General features: G+C 41.7%; 1 protein-coding gene across 1 annotated transcript in view; it reads left to right on the top strand.

Annotated features, from left to right (window-relative positions):
- The window catches only part of rin (ras GTPase-activating protein-binding protein 2), a 66387-nt gene that overhangs the window by 4800 nt on the left and 45023 nt on the right, over positions 1–16564 (top strand). Inside the window, exons 2-4 of the mRNA XM_045748022.2 lie at positions 3742–3851; positions 9962–10136; positions 16351–16473. Of these exons, the coding sequence (XP_045603978.2) occupies positions 3757–3851; positions 9962–10136; positions 16351–16473 (393 nt within the window). The 5' untranslated portion in view covers positions 3742–3756. The remainder of the gene's footprint in view (positions 1–3741; positions 3852–9961; positions 10137–16350; positions 16474–16564) is intronic.

Raw genomic sequence — 16564 nt, 5'->3', positions numbered from 1 at the left:
ATTTTCTATGTACGTCATTCATTTTTGTGTCAATGTGTTCGCAATAGAATGTTCTATGTGCCCATAGGTAAAAAATATCAACAAAGCGTAAGTTAGAATAGCGCCAAATATAAAACAACGCTGGAACATATCAGTGAGCGTCAAACACACACGAAATGTTTTTACTTTTGTTATGTTTGTCAAGTTTATACTTGTTGCACACAGTTATTTTTGGTTGTATATTGATCGGAATAAAATTCCCTAAACAGACATATGCATATAATACATGATATGGGGGAAGCATTACCAGTATAAACGGCTAAAGTCACCCACCTGCAACCCGTTTGGGACAAAATACCATTTGATCGAAGTTATCCACACCTTTCATGAACTTATTGTACCATGCAGCCTAGTGGTGAGAAAGAGAGCCTCATAGCGCGCAGTTTGAAACAAACCCAAAGTAAATCGGATAGAAATTGAATTTTATACAAATATTTTAAAAGAGGACTCAACTTTATGTCCACTATGCGTTAGCGTTAGACGAAACGGGACGCGCCGGCGCGTCCAGATAGCGCGAAAGTGTTAATGAGGAAGGGACATTCTCTACTGCCTCCTTCTCCTCCCCCCCTGAAGATTTGTTATACTGCCTAGCTAGTTCAACAACACGAGTACCATTTTCATGTTTACGAATGATCTCATGTTTTTCCTCTGTGGTCATTCTCACATTGTTTTCTTGCCTTGAACCTTACCACTGGCTTTCTTGGGACCCATGGCAAGATATATAATGACAACTTTTATCTTCAAATAGCCAAAATTCCAAAAAGAAACTGTAAATCCTTGCAAAGAATTCAGGCGGGATAGTCACTAGGCGGGAGGCACTGGGAAACTGAGGCACGATCGCCGTACCATCACGCGCTAGGTCGGCCATACGCATATCCCGAGGTAAAGTTTGTAACCTGATTCAAATTTTCAGAAGAAATCAGGCTCGTAACCCAAAAAGTTTGTAAAGAGGGGCATTTTGTAAACCGAGGTACCACTGTACTCTTTTTTTCAGATTGATACCATCAATTTTCGTATTACGTTGTTCATTCTGGTATCATCGTTCGCAATAGACTGCTCTAAAGGGATATATACATACAAGGGCAAATGAAAGAACAACATTACCGATACCAATAAGATAAAGTATAAACCCCAATATCATATTTATAAAAAAAGAACAGTGTCTTTACTTACCACTCAATGATGTTTGTAGAGCATTTTGTTGAACCACTCCACCTGCTCCTGGAAAAGGTTTCCTGAAGTTTCACAACACACGTTTCATAGGTTGAGTGAATTGGTGGAAAGCATTACTGCTTATCCACCCAGTATGCCGTCTTGCGATGGTACAAGCTGGAGCACGGTGCAGCATACAGTGCCACACCACACGACTTGCATTTATACTTGGTGTCCTTCCTTTTTCCAGACTTGTAGCAAACAAGCTACAAACAAACAGCAAACAAAAATTTACCCTTTGCTTTGAGGTGCAGATGTTTGGGTGCACCACGCTGCAATCTGAGGAGTACCACATGTGTATACTCCTTGTTCAAGCAGCTTTCTGCGAGTCTTACAGAGTTCTAGTAGTTATCCATATATAAATGACAACCTTTGTTCTTCAGGGGTTCAATCAAGCCCATAACTATCTCGGTCATTGTTTTCCCAATTCCGGCATACGCTTCAAAATCATACATAAAACCAGTAGTGGATTCAGCAAGCATGCACAGCTTTACTCCATACTTAATAAGTTTATTTGGATTATAAACCTTGAAAGATAGTCAGCTATGCCATGACATTGTGCCTTCATAAAAATGAAAATTTTAATTAATATTTTAATTTGGAACGCGACCAGCATCCCCGCCGAACATCTGTGAGAAAAATTACGGACATGGATGGTGTCCCACTTACGCAAAAGTGTTAATAGTGGGAAGTATTAAGCTTCGTTTCTTGACTTTAAGAAATTTGTATAGAGTACGGCAATACCCGTCCCCCCCCGTATTCCCCCTATGTCCGTATTCCCCTGGTAATACTGTATTTATGACGATGAGGATGACGCTAACCGCATTTATACCTGTACCATAAAATAGTAGTTTTTCCCATGGGTCAAGGTAAACACCATTACAATCACTGAAGGTTGTTATATCCTTACTTGCATTATACAGTACATGTAAAACCCTGACAATAATTGTGGGACGACCCCAATGTTTGCAATTATTCAATCACATTGACAAAATCACAGAATTAGAAGAAAAACAAGATGCTTATATATACATGGATTTTGTGAAGGCATCTGATAAGTGTGACCATGCATTTAATAAATGTGACTATGGAGTGATAGCCCATAAAATGAGATCAATAGGAATAATGGGGTAAAGTTATGTTAGGGTAACATTCACATCCCATCCTCCTAATTCGGCGATGCATTTTGATGCATACTTTACCTATCTTGAGGTTATCTTGAAATGATTTCGGGGCTTAGCGTCCTCGCCGCACCGGTCCGCGACAAGGCCTACTTTTTGTTACACAACTCCCTAGGAAGCAGCCCGTAACAGCTGTCTAACTCCCTAATATCAATTTACTTCTAGGTAACAGGCATCAGGGGGAAAGAAATTCTGCCCATTTGTTTCCACCTTTGCCGGGGATAGATCCCTGGTCCACAGGACTACGAATCTATAGCGCTGACCACTCAGCCACAGGCCCCTAATTAAGGGCAAAAATTGTTGTACTAGAAAATGGTAGCGGCTCGCGAAATTCACATACTGTCCCGTTTTCTGTTTTGGGTCCTCTGGTAGGTTAGGAGAGGACAATTTAAAATTTAGTACAAGAATTTTTTGATGATGGGGAAACCTTATGAGGACGGGCTGAAGACAATAGTGCACAGGTTTACAGGGTCAGCTCAGGACACAACCTATGTTGGCTGTCAGCTGGACAAATAGTCCCTTATTTTAGCAGGAAAATATACTATGCATCATGTACATTGTTTTTAACAATTACTTGTTGTAATTTAATTGTTATATTTTGTTAATTGCATTGTTTTAAATGTATTGTAGTTTGTGTTATAAACAGAGGTCGCCACATGTCAGTTAGTAACCAAACTGCAAAATCCAGTAGTTTGGATTTCTGGCTGAATTTAGTAGTTTTAAGAAATTCAAATCTATTTTGGCCAGATTATCCAAAGAATGTTGTTAGCAGAATCTTAATGAGTTCTTATAGTAGTAGATGAGTACAGGTATGCATTTTCCAGATAAATATTTAGAAATGCTTGTATACAGCAAGTAGTAAACAATTTGAATAAGCTTGAACCATAGAGGGTAGACATCACCATCTCTTAACCGTTTCAAGAACAGGTTTAACAGCTGGAAAATCAGGTGGTATAATTGTGGCAGGTACAGTAGCTATATGGCTGGACTAATAGCTGGATCTTGCTCAGTAAACACAACTAGGTAAATACCTTCATTACAATTAATACCATTACCAACAACCACCACCATTGCTGCCAATATTATATGTACCATCACTATTGCTGCTATCACCACCATTTCTTCCACCATCTAAACCCTGTTTTAATTTGCTTTCAGTAATTGCTCCAGATTTTCATTATAGCACTAATTATTGCATATCCTACTCTCATTACTGCTCATTATATTTTATCTTCATAATGACAGATTAGCCCTTGTTGATTGGCTACAATTTAAACCTAAGTTTTTAACTTTGTTCATACCTTTGCAGGAGTTCTAGCAGAGGATGGTCATGGAAACCCCATCACCGCAATGTGTCGGCCTTGAATTTGTGCGCCAGTACTACACGGTGCTCAACAAGGCCCCCATGCACCTTCATCGGTGAGTGGAACATAATTGGCATGATTTGTTAACTCTTGCGCTGTGCACTCATTTCAAGAGGCATTCTCTGTATGCACAGGAAAAAATTGCCTTTTATTGTTAAAATATCTACCCTGATCATCTGAATTTTTTTTGAAGAATTGTAAATTGGTTATTTTGGATGTGAAGCAATAGTCCCAATGACCGAGCACCGAGTGACGCAGCAGACTCTGCAGCCCGTCCTCCAAACAAAGACCCAAAAGTGATTCCATTCACCTGCCAAACCTCCTGTTTGTGAATGAAAAATGGTTTACACACGACTCGCAACTGATTTCGTTCAAACACTTCCCTAACAAGTGCTTCACTGACGAATTTTGTTTGAACCACAACGCTGTAAATGCTTCACTCACATACAACAAATACAAATAATCCCCAACAGAACCTAAACACCTAACCTAACCTATGCCTATATATGCACAATATGCTAATATATTTTAATATTAATCTTTATTTGAGAAAATTCCCATTTTGAATGAACAGCATGTTAAAATTTATGAATGCATCTCGGGTTGACCGCTGGATGTAATGGACTTGTCGAGGATTGGTTGGACTGTGCTTGGTGCTCAAAAGGGGGGATGCAGTGCACATTTATGATGTGTCCTCGTTTGAGCTAACTACACTCTCTGACCTGTTTTTATTTTGTCCAGTTATTTCAACTATATGTTAGCATTACTGACCAGGCATCTTGCCTACTATTCCCACCATTCTCCACCTTTCTAGAAGATACATAATTTGGGGGCTGGCCATCAAGATGCTGTAGTGCCACCTCTGCTTTGTCTAGGTTTTGTGGCTAATCACTAAACATCCTCTCTTCCTGTTATATTTCACTGAATATATATTGCATCCTCCCACTGTGACTTGAGGAAATGTGTGCTAAATACAATGGGAGCAAAAACCACTTGGTTATGTTCTTATGTTGGGTATAAGTAGGCCCTCCCTTATATGGGCCAATAAAGCCTTCAGCAGTTTCCTTAAATCCTATGTTCTTACGGTCAGTACTCATATTAAGTAATATTTATTGATAATATCGATACAATTTTTGTTTTTTTGTGTAGTGAAGTAGGAAATGTATTTTTGAACACAAGTTTATTAATTTTTGTAGCTGAGAGGATTCAACCAAATGTCCAATCAAGACTACATATCCAGTCACGATTGGAACAGCTTATTGGACAAGGTCTATTCATTCCATAAAGGATTTAGTTTGACTTATCAGACCACCTCCCCCCCCCCCTCCTTTTCCAAGAAAAAAATTGACGGGCCTACATCCACTATATAATGTATATAAAGGTTTGTGACTTAACCAGGAGAGTAGTGTAGAGAAATAATAACCCTAAAGAACATTTAGGTAAGTACAAATTCAGCATAATCCATTTTAGTCTATTAAATAAGAAAATCACAATTTATTATGTATTGGTCATTTTGACTATAACATATGACAGCAATCATTGGTAACAATTCCATATCAGTCATAACTATGACAATTATTGGCGAGGCAAAAATTACATGATCATAATATTCAGCACTATGCAGTTCAGCACTGTGGAGAAATGCCCGACAGACCACTGGAACATTATCTAACACAGTGCACAGTTACAAACCCATTAAGATTTCAACTTAGATTCAACAGAGCAGAAGAAATTGTTAAACACATATGGCAAAATCTTACTGAAGCGACCACACGAGTCATAAATACTCATACTCCGCCCAAGCGACCATACGAGTCATAAATAATCATACTCCACCCAAGTAAAACAGAAACAAGCAACACTTAGTGGACCAGCCAGAGGATTAGGGCCCGTGCAGGAATATCCCTGCAAAAAAAAAAAAAAAAAAAAGCACTATGCATGCTCCATTAACCCGTGGGCTGCTCTTGTGATTTTAGCCTGCAACACTGCTAGGCACAAGAAAATAAAAAAATGATTTTTTTCCTTACAAGATTGTTAAAATGTGTTTCCTGATCACAGGAAAAATAAAAAAAATCGTAGGTGACATTTTGGCCGCAATAGGGCAAGGAAGTCTGGCAAAATTGAGGCGTTGACAGAGTAGGCGTCCCGGGGCAGTCTGCTCCACTCGCGCTGTCGGGTGGGAGTTGCCATAAAGATACTATTACCTAATTATTTCAATGTCTTTTTTTTTTTTTTGCCAGTAATATTGTTTAATAGTGTTGTGTGATATATTTATATAATAAAATGTGTGAAACATTGCTATACTCAAAAGTATGGTGTGCATATTAGTGATTCAATTATTATGTTCATAAAACAATAAACAAATATTTTTGCTGTTACACTATATACACACATTATATATAAGTATCTGCATGTTTTGTTCGCTATAGTGAAGCACTAAGTTCGTATGGTGAGTCCAAACAAGAGGGGTCGCCACACACCAGCCAGCAGACACCACCTCCCTCCCTTCTTCAACACATCACTCGACAACATTCCTCCTCCCAACATACTGCTGTTGCTGCACTATACACTTATATAAGTATCTACATGTTCACCATAACTGTACAACTAAGCTGGTATGGTGTCCAAACAACACAGTAGCCACAAAAAACTGCATGACAAGTGACACAGCAGCTAGCAGACGACAGCGTGTCACTCCCTCCCTCACCAAAATAGCTCCTCCCACTTTATTGTTTGTGCTGTTATTACACTATATACACACACACATTATATATAAGTATCTACATTTATGTTCACCATAGCGAACCACTAAGCTGGTATGGCAAGTCCCGACAATAGTAGAGGTCGCCACACAGTCAGCTGACGCTCACCAATATTCCTCCTCCCATCATACTGTTTGTGCTGTTATTACACTGTATACACATGTTATATATGAGTATCTACATGTTTTTTCATGATAACTGTACACATAAGCTAGTATGGTGTCCAAACAGCAATGGCATCCATACATTGCATAACAAGTCACACACCAACCAGCAGATGATGCTACCTCCCTCACCAAAATGGCTTCTCCCAACATACTCCTTTTACTGTTATTAAACTATATATAAGAATCTACATTTGTGTTCACAATAGCGAACCACTAAGCTGGTATGGTGAGTTCAAACGAGTGGCTGCCACACCAGCCAGCTAACGCTACCTCCCTCCCTCCTTCCCCTCCTCACCAAGATTCCTCCTCCCACCATACTACGCATATTGTATTATCACCACAAATCTGCTAATATCAGAATCCTGGTCACTAAATCTTGTAAATGATTAATTTTCCACAAATTCATTTTGTAAAGGAACATGAGAAGTCGTTTCAAGATTCTTAAATGGACCAAACAATGGCAGTGTGCTGTGGCTAGCACTGTGAACATCTTGAAAAGCATTGTGTTCACTGATATCTGAACATTGTACACAGTCTTTATATCACAGTCAGGCTCTTCTGTAATACAGTTCTATCATGGCTAAATAATACCAGTTACATTTATATTTTGACTTTTTAGGTAATGCTGTGGTCACAAGCTGAACAGCAGTACTGTTAGCTCATGCTGCGTGGGCCAGCCTTGTTAATCACTCAGTACTGAGGCTCTTACACCCGGGAATGTGGACCTCGATTTTTTTTAAAGATGGCGTCTGTTTACAAGAGCCCTGAGGAAACTGATGTAAACCCCATGTGAATGGGGTTGAAACATGAAAAATGGGGAAACGTGAAAAATACAAATACCTGGAGGCGCGTAGCGCACCCCAGACGTGGCCCTGCAGGCGCGCTACGCAGTTAAAGGGTTAAGGATGCCCCTATCCATCCGAGGTTCTGGGATTGGTTCGGTTTTGTGGTGGGACGGCAAACTTACCGCTTCCGTTCCTTCCTTTCAGGCTGAATACGGCACCTCGTTTTTTTACGTAGTTTGACTTTAGTTATGGTGGCCCATCTTCGCCTGCTAGGTCTTTGGGTCTTTGCATGGGATACTCATGCTGCTTGCACCAGCCTTGGTTGATCACTCGGTACTGAGGTTCTCACACCTGGGAATGTTGCTCACAATTTTTTTTTACTTAATGTTTTCTGTTTACAAGAGTCCTGAGGAAGCTGGTGTGAACGCCGTGTAGTCGCAGGAGTTTTGAATCCTACGCCATACAATACCTACAAGCACCCTGAGGCGCTCTGCGTACCCCTGATCTAGCGCCTCGGTGCTCTGTGCAGTGCAGTGTTTAACACAGCTCGGGTTGTGATGCACTGATAACACTTTCATGCTCTCCTCGAACAGGACCAAAACTTGCTCGAAGTGGAATCACCGTTTCGGGCGATCGAGCGGCAACACGAAAAGTGTATACTCTTTTCACTGTGCTGACCTTAATTTTCGATGTACATATTTAATTTTTGTACCAATGTGTTCGCAATAGAATGTTCTAGAAGAACATGTGTATAAAATGTCACCAAACCGTGATTTAAACCACCAAATAAAGGAACTATGTGGATCACTAGCCGTGAGCTCCAAACACCGACGAGATGTTTCCATTCTTTTCAGGGTTGTCAACTCCACACTTGTCCTACAGCGTTAAATTTGTTATCTCTGAGATCGCAATAAAATTCCCTACACGGACATATGCATATAAATGTAGAATCATGATCGCGGCCCACCCGCAAGAGTGTGGGAAGTGGGCGAAGTGTTACCCGTTACTGCACATTGGCGAAACCAGTATTGAAAAGTGAATATTCTTTTCACTGTCCTGACCTTAATTTTCTATGTACGTATTTCATTTTTGTACCAATGTGTTCGCAATAGAATGTTCTAGAAGAACATATGTATAAAATATCACACAAGGATGCCTTGTGTGACATTTGGGGACAGGGTTGGGGAGCCGGTCAGCCAGGCGGACAGCACGCTGGACTTGTGATCCTGTGGTCCTGGGTTTGATCCCAGGCGCCGGCGAGAAACAATGGGCAGAGTTTCTTTCACCCTATGCCCCTGTTACCTAGCAGTAAAATAGATACCTGGGTGTTAGTCAGCTGTCACGGGCTGCTTCCTGGGGGTGGAGGCCTGGTCGAGGACCGGGCACACTAAAGCCCCGAAATCATCTCAAGATAACCTCAAGGTGCGTTAGACCGGCACCAAATAAAGAAACTTCATCAATTACACTTGTTGTGTCAACAATACAATAGTTTTATCAAGAAGATACAAGACAATGCCGTTCTCCCAAATAGGTTATGTGGCTATTAGAGAAAACGTAAATTTTATGGCAAACGTGTTCATACTATCCCCAAGTTCATCAGATAAGAATTGAATTTTATAGAAATATTTGTTCGTCAGACTTAAAAATAGGTTAACTGCAGATTTTCAAGTGACCCCCGGCGGACCTAATTTTGGGTTCGCTGGGGAGGAAAGTGTTTTTAAGCTTTGTTTAGTGGTGTTACTACACGAAAAAAAGATTAACTCATGTTAGTGATATGTTTCAGGTATGTGAATTAACTGGGGTAAAATCTTCAATTTCTGCATTTAAATATTTTTAAAGACATTTAAAGCAGTTTTATGTGGTTCACTCCCACCTCAACGCAAAGGATCAATGCATGAATGTTCATAATAAGACAAATAGGACACTGGGATTTATTAATCGAAGCGTTAGCAACAAGACACCTGGTGTTGTTCCTCAGCTATATCTAGCTCTGGTTAGGCCATATTTAGAGTATGCAGTTCAGTTTTGGTCGCCGTACTATAGAATGGATATAAATTCACTTGTACGTGTCTAGCGTAGGATGACTAAGTTAATTCCCCAAATTAGAAATCTTTCATATGAAGAAAGATTAACAAAGCTTAAGTTGCATTCACTGGAAAGGTAAAGAGTTGGGAGTGACATGATAGAGGTTTACAAGTGGATGAATGGACATAACAGGGGGGATATTAATAATTAAGATGTGTTGGGTTAATGTACCAGCTGTATTAAAGTTATTATATTTACTTTTACAGTAATTCTTTTTCAGTAGTGTGTGGATTGCCATTTTGGAAATAGCCGTTTTTCTTAATGAGCAGTCTTGGCGGATTAGATATAGCCATCTTAAAATTGTTTACCTTGTATTGTGTTTTGTAGTACTGTGATATTTTCTTGATACTCTTCTTTTAATTGCAGGTTTTTCAGTAACAATTCGTCATTCATGCATGGGGGCCACAATTCCATGAGTGAACCAATTATTGGCCAAACAGACATACATGAGATGATCAAGACACTAAATTTCCGTGACTGTCGGGCCAAGATACGAATGGTTGATGCTCAAGCTACACTTGGTGATGGAGTAGTTATTCAGGTATTTTTTTATATACTAGTTTTGGATGGAATAACAATTGAAGGTAAGGTGGTGGTCGTAACACTAGCACGAAATGCCAAATTTTGAATTGTCAATAATTGGCTTGCTAGTGGTTCAAGATAACCTCATCCATAGTAAGCCATAGCATGTTTTTCATGGGTCTAGGTTAACTCCATTACATCCACATACATGTATTATAATATTTGCACAGTGGTTAATATTAACCACTGCATCATTTGTATAAAAACAGGGTGATAACTAAAACATGACTACTGCATTACCCAAAGGATCAACTTATGATAACTACTCTTTAACCCTTAAACTGCACAACACATCATATGATGTGTTGAGTAACTTGCAATAACTTGCGCACCACATCATATGACGTTTTGGAGTACTGCGCAAGATTTGAACGGCCTGCGGGGTAGAGGGGGGGCTCCCATACGCTGCCCAGGGGCTATAGTAAAGAGTCGCCATTTTGTAAAAAAATTCAGCTCATGCTACCATTGCATGGGAGGCCTCAGTTACCCAGCGGTCACCATGGCGAACGCACGGCCAAACACTTCCCGGGCACGCACCACGCAATCACTTACCCAAGAGCAAATAACCAGTGAATTATTTTCTGATGGTGAGGAAAGTGATTTTGATGACTCTGACAATGATAGGGACTAACTACACACAATTGACCGATGATAGTAGCACGGACAGTGAAAATGAGATACAGCCGCCTCCCATGGCGAGGCCTACACGCTCACCCATGCCACCTCGCCCAGTGTCTACTCCAATTCACCCTCGGCCACACAGTTCCTGTGCTTATTTAAGAGTCTGAGGATATTTTGGGTGACGAGTCAGAGGAAAGTGACTCTTTTTCTGGTTTTAGTGACGTGGAATCAAAACGTGTTACCGAGCCTGGTGCTAGTACCAGTGGTGTTACCGGGCGAGATTTTGTCGCGTCAGCAGCGTCTCGCCCAGCTAAGCGCCACTGCATGGAACATGAGGAACAAAGACCCTCATGTTCACGTGCTTCCACCTCATGTGCACGTAGCAGCCGTACTGTGCGTAGACGGGCTTCAGCTCCTGGTCCAAGGTGTGCATCGCTTCCTCGCCATTGAGCCCCTGTTGCGTCTCGCAGGACACCAGGTGTGCTTGTGTGGAGTGATTGTGCTGGTTTTATTCCTCGAATTCCTGCCTTTGACAATAAAGACGTTGACATTACAGAGCTTTTCCCTGATAATGGAGAGAACATGTGCGAATTGGATTATTTTACAGCATTCTATGATGAGCCGCTCATGGAATGTATTGTACACCAAAGGAACCTTCATGTGGCTCATCTCATTGGAAAAGAGAGACCAGAATTTTCACGATTGCAGCATTGGAAAACCACCACTGTAGGTGAAAAGTATGTATTTTTAGCAATATGTATGTTGATGAAGCACTGTGTCAAACTCGCAATCACAGATTATTGGAGCAAAGATCTGACTATTCCAACACCTTTCTTTGGGAAATATATGTCCCGAGACAGGTTTCAGATACTCCAGGTGTCTGCATTTTGTAAATAATGAGGACCGGACAGAGGATGATAGACTTTGGCAAGTGAGGCACTATATGAATGAAGTGATTGGAAAGTTCAGAGATTTTTACGTACCAGCACAGAAGCTGGTGATTGACAAATCCCTTGTGCTTTTCAAAGGATGTGTTTCATTCAAGCAGTATATTCCCTCCAAACGAAACAGATTTGGCTTGAAATTCTTTGTGACTGAAACAGGATACGTGTTACACGTGATTCTGTATTCAGCTAGCGATGTAGACATTCCCGGTAACGACAAACATGGTTTCTCGGTAGTGTGGGTGAAAGATAACTACTATACAAGTCCATTGCTAGCTAGGTTCTTGATTGAAAATAGAACCGGATTGGTTGGGACAGTAAAGCCACGAAGAAGGGAAATGCCAGTGCTTGACAGTAGACTTGCAGTTAGTGACTGCCAGCTACGAAAATGTGATCAAATACTCTCGGTTCGGGGGAAAGACAAGAGAGAAGTGAACATGCTGATAACCGTTCATGATGGTACAATGGTGAACAGGTGAACAGTGGCAAGGTGAACCATGTAACGAAAGAACCAGTTTATAAGCCAGATTGTGTTCTTGACTATAATATCATGTGTTTAGTTGATAAATCTGGCATGATGGTGGGCACTGTCGAATGTGTGCGGAAAACATTGAAATGGACGAAAAGTGTTTTTCCATCTTGTTGACATAAGCAGCCTGAACTGCTGTAATATGTATCTGGTGAAAACTGTACGTAAACCAAGTTTCCGTTTGTTTGCTTTTACACTTGGGACAAAGTTATTAGCAAAGTTTGGTAAAGATGTCCCTGGCATACAAAGACCCATCATGAACCTAGTGTTCCAGCATGCTGCTACACCCAGGCTCGCTCACATGGAGGCCTTGCAAGCACACAGACTAAAACATTTGCCACCAGCTGGGAAGCGTGCAATAGGCCAACGTGACTGCTTAGTTTGTAGAACAACAAAAAGGAGAGATCAGAAATGTAAACTGGTGCAAATATGGCGTGAAGCGTGTGCAGTTTCATTATGTACTGTCGACTGCTTCAGTGAGTACCACTCTCTCCAAGACTTCTAAAAGTACAGTACTAGTGCAAAAACCTGTGCATAGTGCTTGTGTGTAAATATAATAATGAACATTGTTATCTTGAGGTTATCTTGAGATGATTTCGGGGCTTTAGTGTCCCCGCGGCCCGGTCCTCGACCAGGCCTCCACCCCCAGGAAGCAGCCCGTGACAGCTGACTAACTCCCAGGTACCTATTTACTGCTAGGTAACAGGGGCATTCAGGATGAAAGAAACTTTGCCCATTTGTTTCTGCCTCGTGCGGGAATCGAACCCGCGCCACAGAATTACGAGTCCTGCGCACTATCCACCAGGCTACGAGGCCGAGGAGGAATTGTGATTAAATAATATATTGGCATAATGGAAAACATTTGTGTGCGCATGTGTATACTTGATGTATGCAACATTTATTGACATTGACCATGATGTAACATTATATGCAACACAATTAGTGACTAATATTACTGATAAAATACGCCTAGACACTGTAAATAATGATGCGAAAATAAATTTGTGGCAACTGTGGCTGCTTGAAGACCACGCGCGACGCCTCCGGGGCGCACCTTGCATGAGCGTTCGTGCAGGGTGTGATGTCATCGCCCATATTGTCGGCTCAATTACGTCGTCGGCAAGTACAATTGATTTTTTTTTATTTTTCTCGTGGTCAGGGAACACGACTTAACAGGTTAGGAAGAAATTTTTTCTGGTATGCACCTGAGTGAGACAAATACTAATTAGCCCTGAGCAACACAAGTGTTAACCACTGCACTGCTCTGCCCCCAAATATGGCTATCCTCTGGCATGCAGGAAATAAATTGTTAGCAAAAATTTTGTTAGACTTCTAAAATTGTTAAATACCCTTCCCTGATCATCACATATGTTGAAATAAAATAAAAAAAATACCTACTTTGGCCGCAGTGGGGTCCAGAAAATGGCATGTGACGTCACGGTTTGGTGGTCACCAGTAGCATAGACTCCCGGAGTCAGTTGTGCGCCAGCTTCAACTTGGCGCGAGTTGCCACGAATATTTTTTCACCATTTCTTTCTGCACAATTGCAAATTCATTTTTATTGTTTTTTCTTGCTAATCCTATGTATATTGAACACGTTAACAATATTCTGGCAGTAGAACATCCGTACTATTCCAAGACACTGTGTTATATGCATCACAAATGTGTCCACAAACACATTTGTTTGTGGACAAACTTGGCATATAACCAAGCTTGTGTACACCGAGCCTCTCGTTACCCGAGTCTGTCAGGAACTGGGTGTGGTGTTGCTGGCACCCCGTGCGTTGCAACAGAGCCCTCCTTCCCAAACTTACGAGAAGTTGTGACACTAGAGGAGCACTGAATGTACATATTGGGGGTCTCTTGCCTGATTTCACGAGATACATATTGAAACGGTTCAGCACTGCAACGTCAATGAGGCGGAAAAATAATTTCTTCGTCCACTTCACAGATTTCCGCACGCACTCAATGTCAACAAGCATCATGTCGCATTTATCAACTAGCTGCATGTTTATGCTGTAGTCAAGGACACAATCAGGTTTATATCTTGGGAACCATGTTGCAAAGTGCACTTTGCCAATGTGCAACATGGCACCGGTGTGAATTGTTGTCAACACATTCACCTCGCGTCTGTCCCTCCGGTGCACTGATAAGATTTTGCCACACTTTTGCAGCTGGCGATCACCCACTGCAATACCAATGCCAAACACTGGCATTTCTCTCCGGACCTCCACAGTGTCACATACACCAGTGTTGTGGTCAAAATGGAATCTGTTCAGTAAGGGGCTTATATAGTAGTTGTCCGTGAACAGGATATGCTCCTTGTTCAGCAACGGTTCCATCAGTGTTTTCACGACTGCCGGAGAACCCATGTGGATCTTGACCTGGTATGTCAAGGTCTGTTCCTGAATACAGTATCATGCCCATGACAATACCAGTTTCAGTCACATAGCACGAATAGAGTCCAAACCGGTGCCTCTTTGATGGATGCTTGAACGTCGGTCATAACTTGAAGAGGACTAGCGATTCATCATTCACCACATTCTGTCCTGGTACAAAATAGTCACGGAACTTTCCTCGCATATCACTAAAAAATCTTCCGCACCTTCCACAGTCTGTCGTGTCTGTCTTCATTATCATTGTTCTCAAAGTGCAGGCACCTGAGAAGCAGCAGGAACCTATCACATGATATGTACCTGTTAAACACTGGGGATGAAACAAGGCTGTCTTTGCTCCAATAATTCTAGAGCACATGTTTTTCCAGAATGTTTCTTCATCATGCACAACGCTAAAAACACATACATTTCCTCAGTTGCCGTGTCTTTCCATCGTGTCATGCGATGAGGCAGGGTAAAATGCCAAGAGTCAATGAGGCTGTGAGCATATCTGTTCGTCTGCAACGAGATGGTCCATGAATTCCTTGTCAAAATACAGTATGCCATAAAATAGTCAATTTCAGTCATATCATCTCCTGTATAGGGGAATAACAGTGTCAAAGCAACATTGGTATTATCAAATGTTGGAATTTGTGGGACAACAAAAGTCTCATAATCCTCCCACAAGAGCAACCATGGTTTTGGTTTTCAACACCATGGCCATCACCACCACGAGAACCAAAAATACAGCTCTGTCGTCTTGTGCTAGAGCTGCGTATAGGTATGCCAGGAGATAAGTGTGTTCTGCATAGTGTAGGCCTACCACAAACACCTGATGTCGAGGGAACACTGTTATCATTGTCCTCTGGCTGCGTGACACACTGCCGCTTGCTTCGGCATGTTGTTGGGGCAGCAAAACCCCGCCTAGTAACACCATCGCTGCTCGTACTCGGTTCGTCAACACTGCTTATATTGGAGCCTATGTCACTGAAGCCCGAGAATGATTCATCTCAAGTACTATCGCTAATTAATTCGCATTAGAGGACACGCATGGCGATGGTGACTAGCAGTGCTGACCCAGGGTGGCGAGGCAGGCCGGGTGAGGCACGTGTTCTGTACACACTCGCGACCTACTCCACCTCATTCTCCCTCTCACTCGTGTCAGACCTGTGTTAGGTATTTCTCTGGATTGTAGTCTAAATCATCATCCATCACTCCATCATACACCATGTCGCGTATTTCGTTCTCAGAGAGTCGTTTTCCTCGACTGCGGCTGACCATTTACCAGGAGCTCGTAGACGATGCGTCAGATGTGGTTGCTTCCTTGAAACACGGGCTTCCCACGGTCCTGGATCATGCTGGGATTTTTTTTCAAAATGGCGGACGATCACTGGGGCCCTCAGGCATCCCATTTCGAACCCTTGTTATCGCAAGGGTTTGTCACCGCCAGTTTTGAATAGTACGCTATACCTCAGAGATCCCTGAGGCGTGTTGTGCACCATCCGTTGAGCGCCTCAAGGCTCATTGTGCAGTGCGGTGGTTTAGGGTTAATAGGTGAAGCTTAGTTTTAAAATATTCAGAATTTAGTTTGATTTTGGGGAAATGCCTTGGATAGGTCCCCTTTGATACCATCCTTGATGGGCTGCACTCATGTCTATTTTTAGTGTAATTTTGTTATTTGTCATTTTAATGATTTTCTTCTAGGTGACAGGAGAGTTGTCTAACAATGGTAATCCCATGCGACGGTTCATGCAGACCTTTGTGTTGGCTCCACAAACCCCCAAGAAGTACTATGTACACAATGACATCTTCCGCTATCAAGACGAGGTTAGTAATATAATAGTGAAAATTTGTAATTTAACCACTGGGCGGCACTGCTAATAATAGCCAACATAACCACTGTGTGCAAGGTGATTTT

This window comes from Procambarus clarkii, chromosome 24 (genome assembly GCF_040958095.1).
Source record: "Procambarus clarkii isolate CNS0578487 chromosome 24, FALCON_Pclarkii_2.0, whole genome shotgun sequence".
NCBI classification, from domain to species: Eukaryota; Metazoa; Arthropoda; class Malacostraca; order Decapoda; family Cambaridae; genus Procambarus; species Procambarus clarkii.
This window is presented reverse-complemented; position numbering and strand designations above follow the sequence as displayed.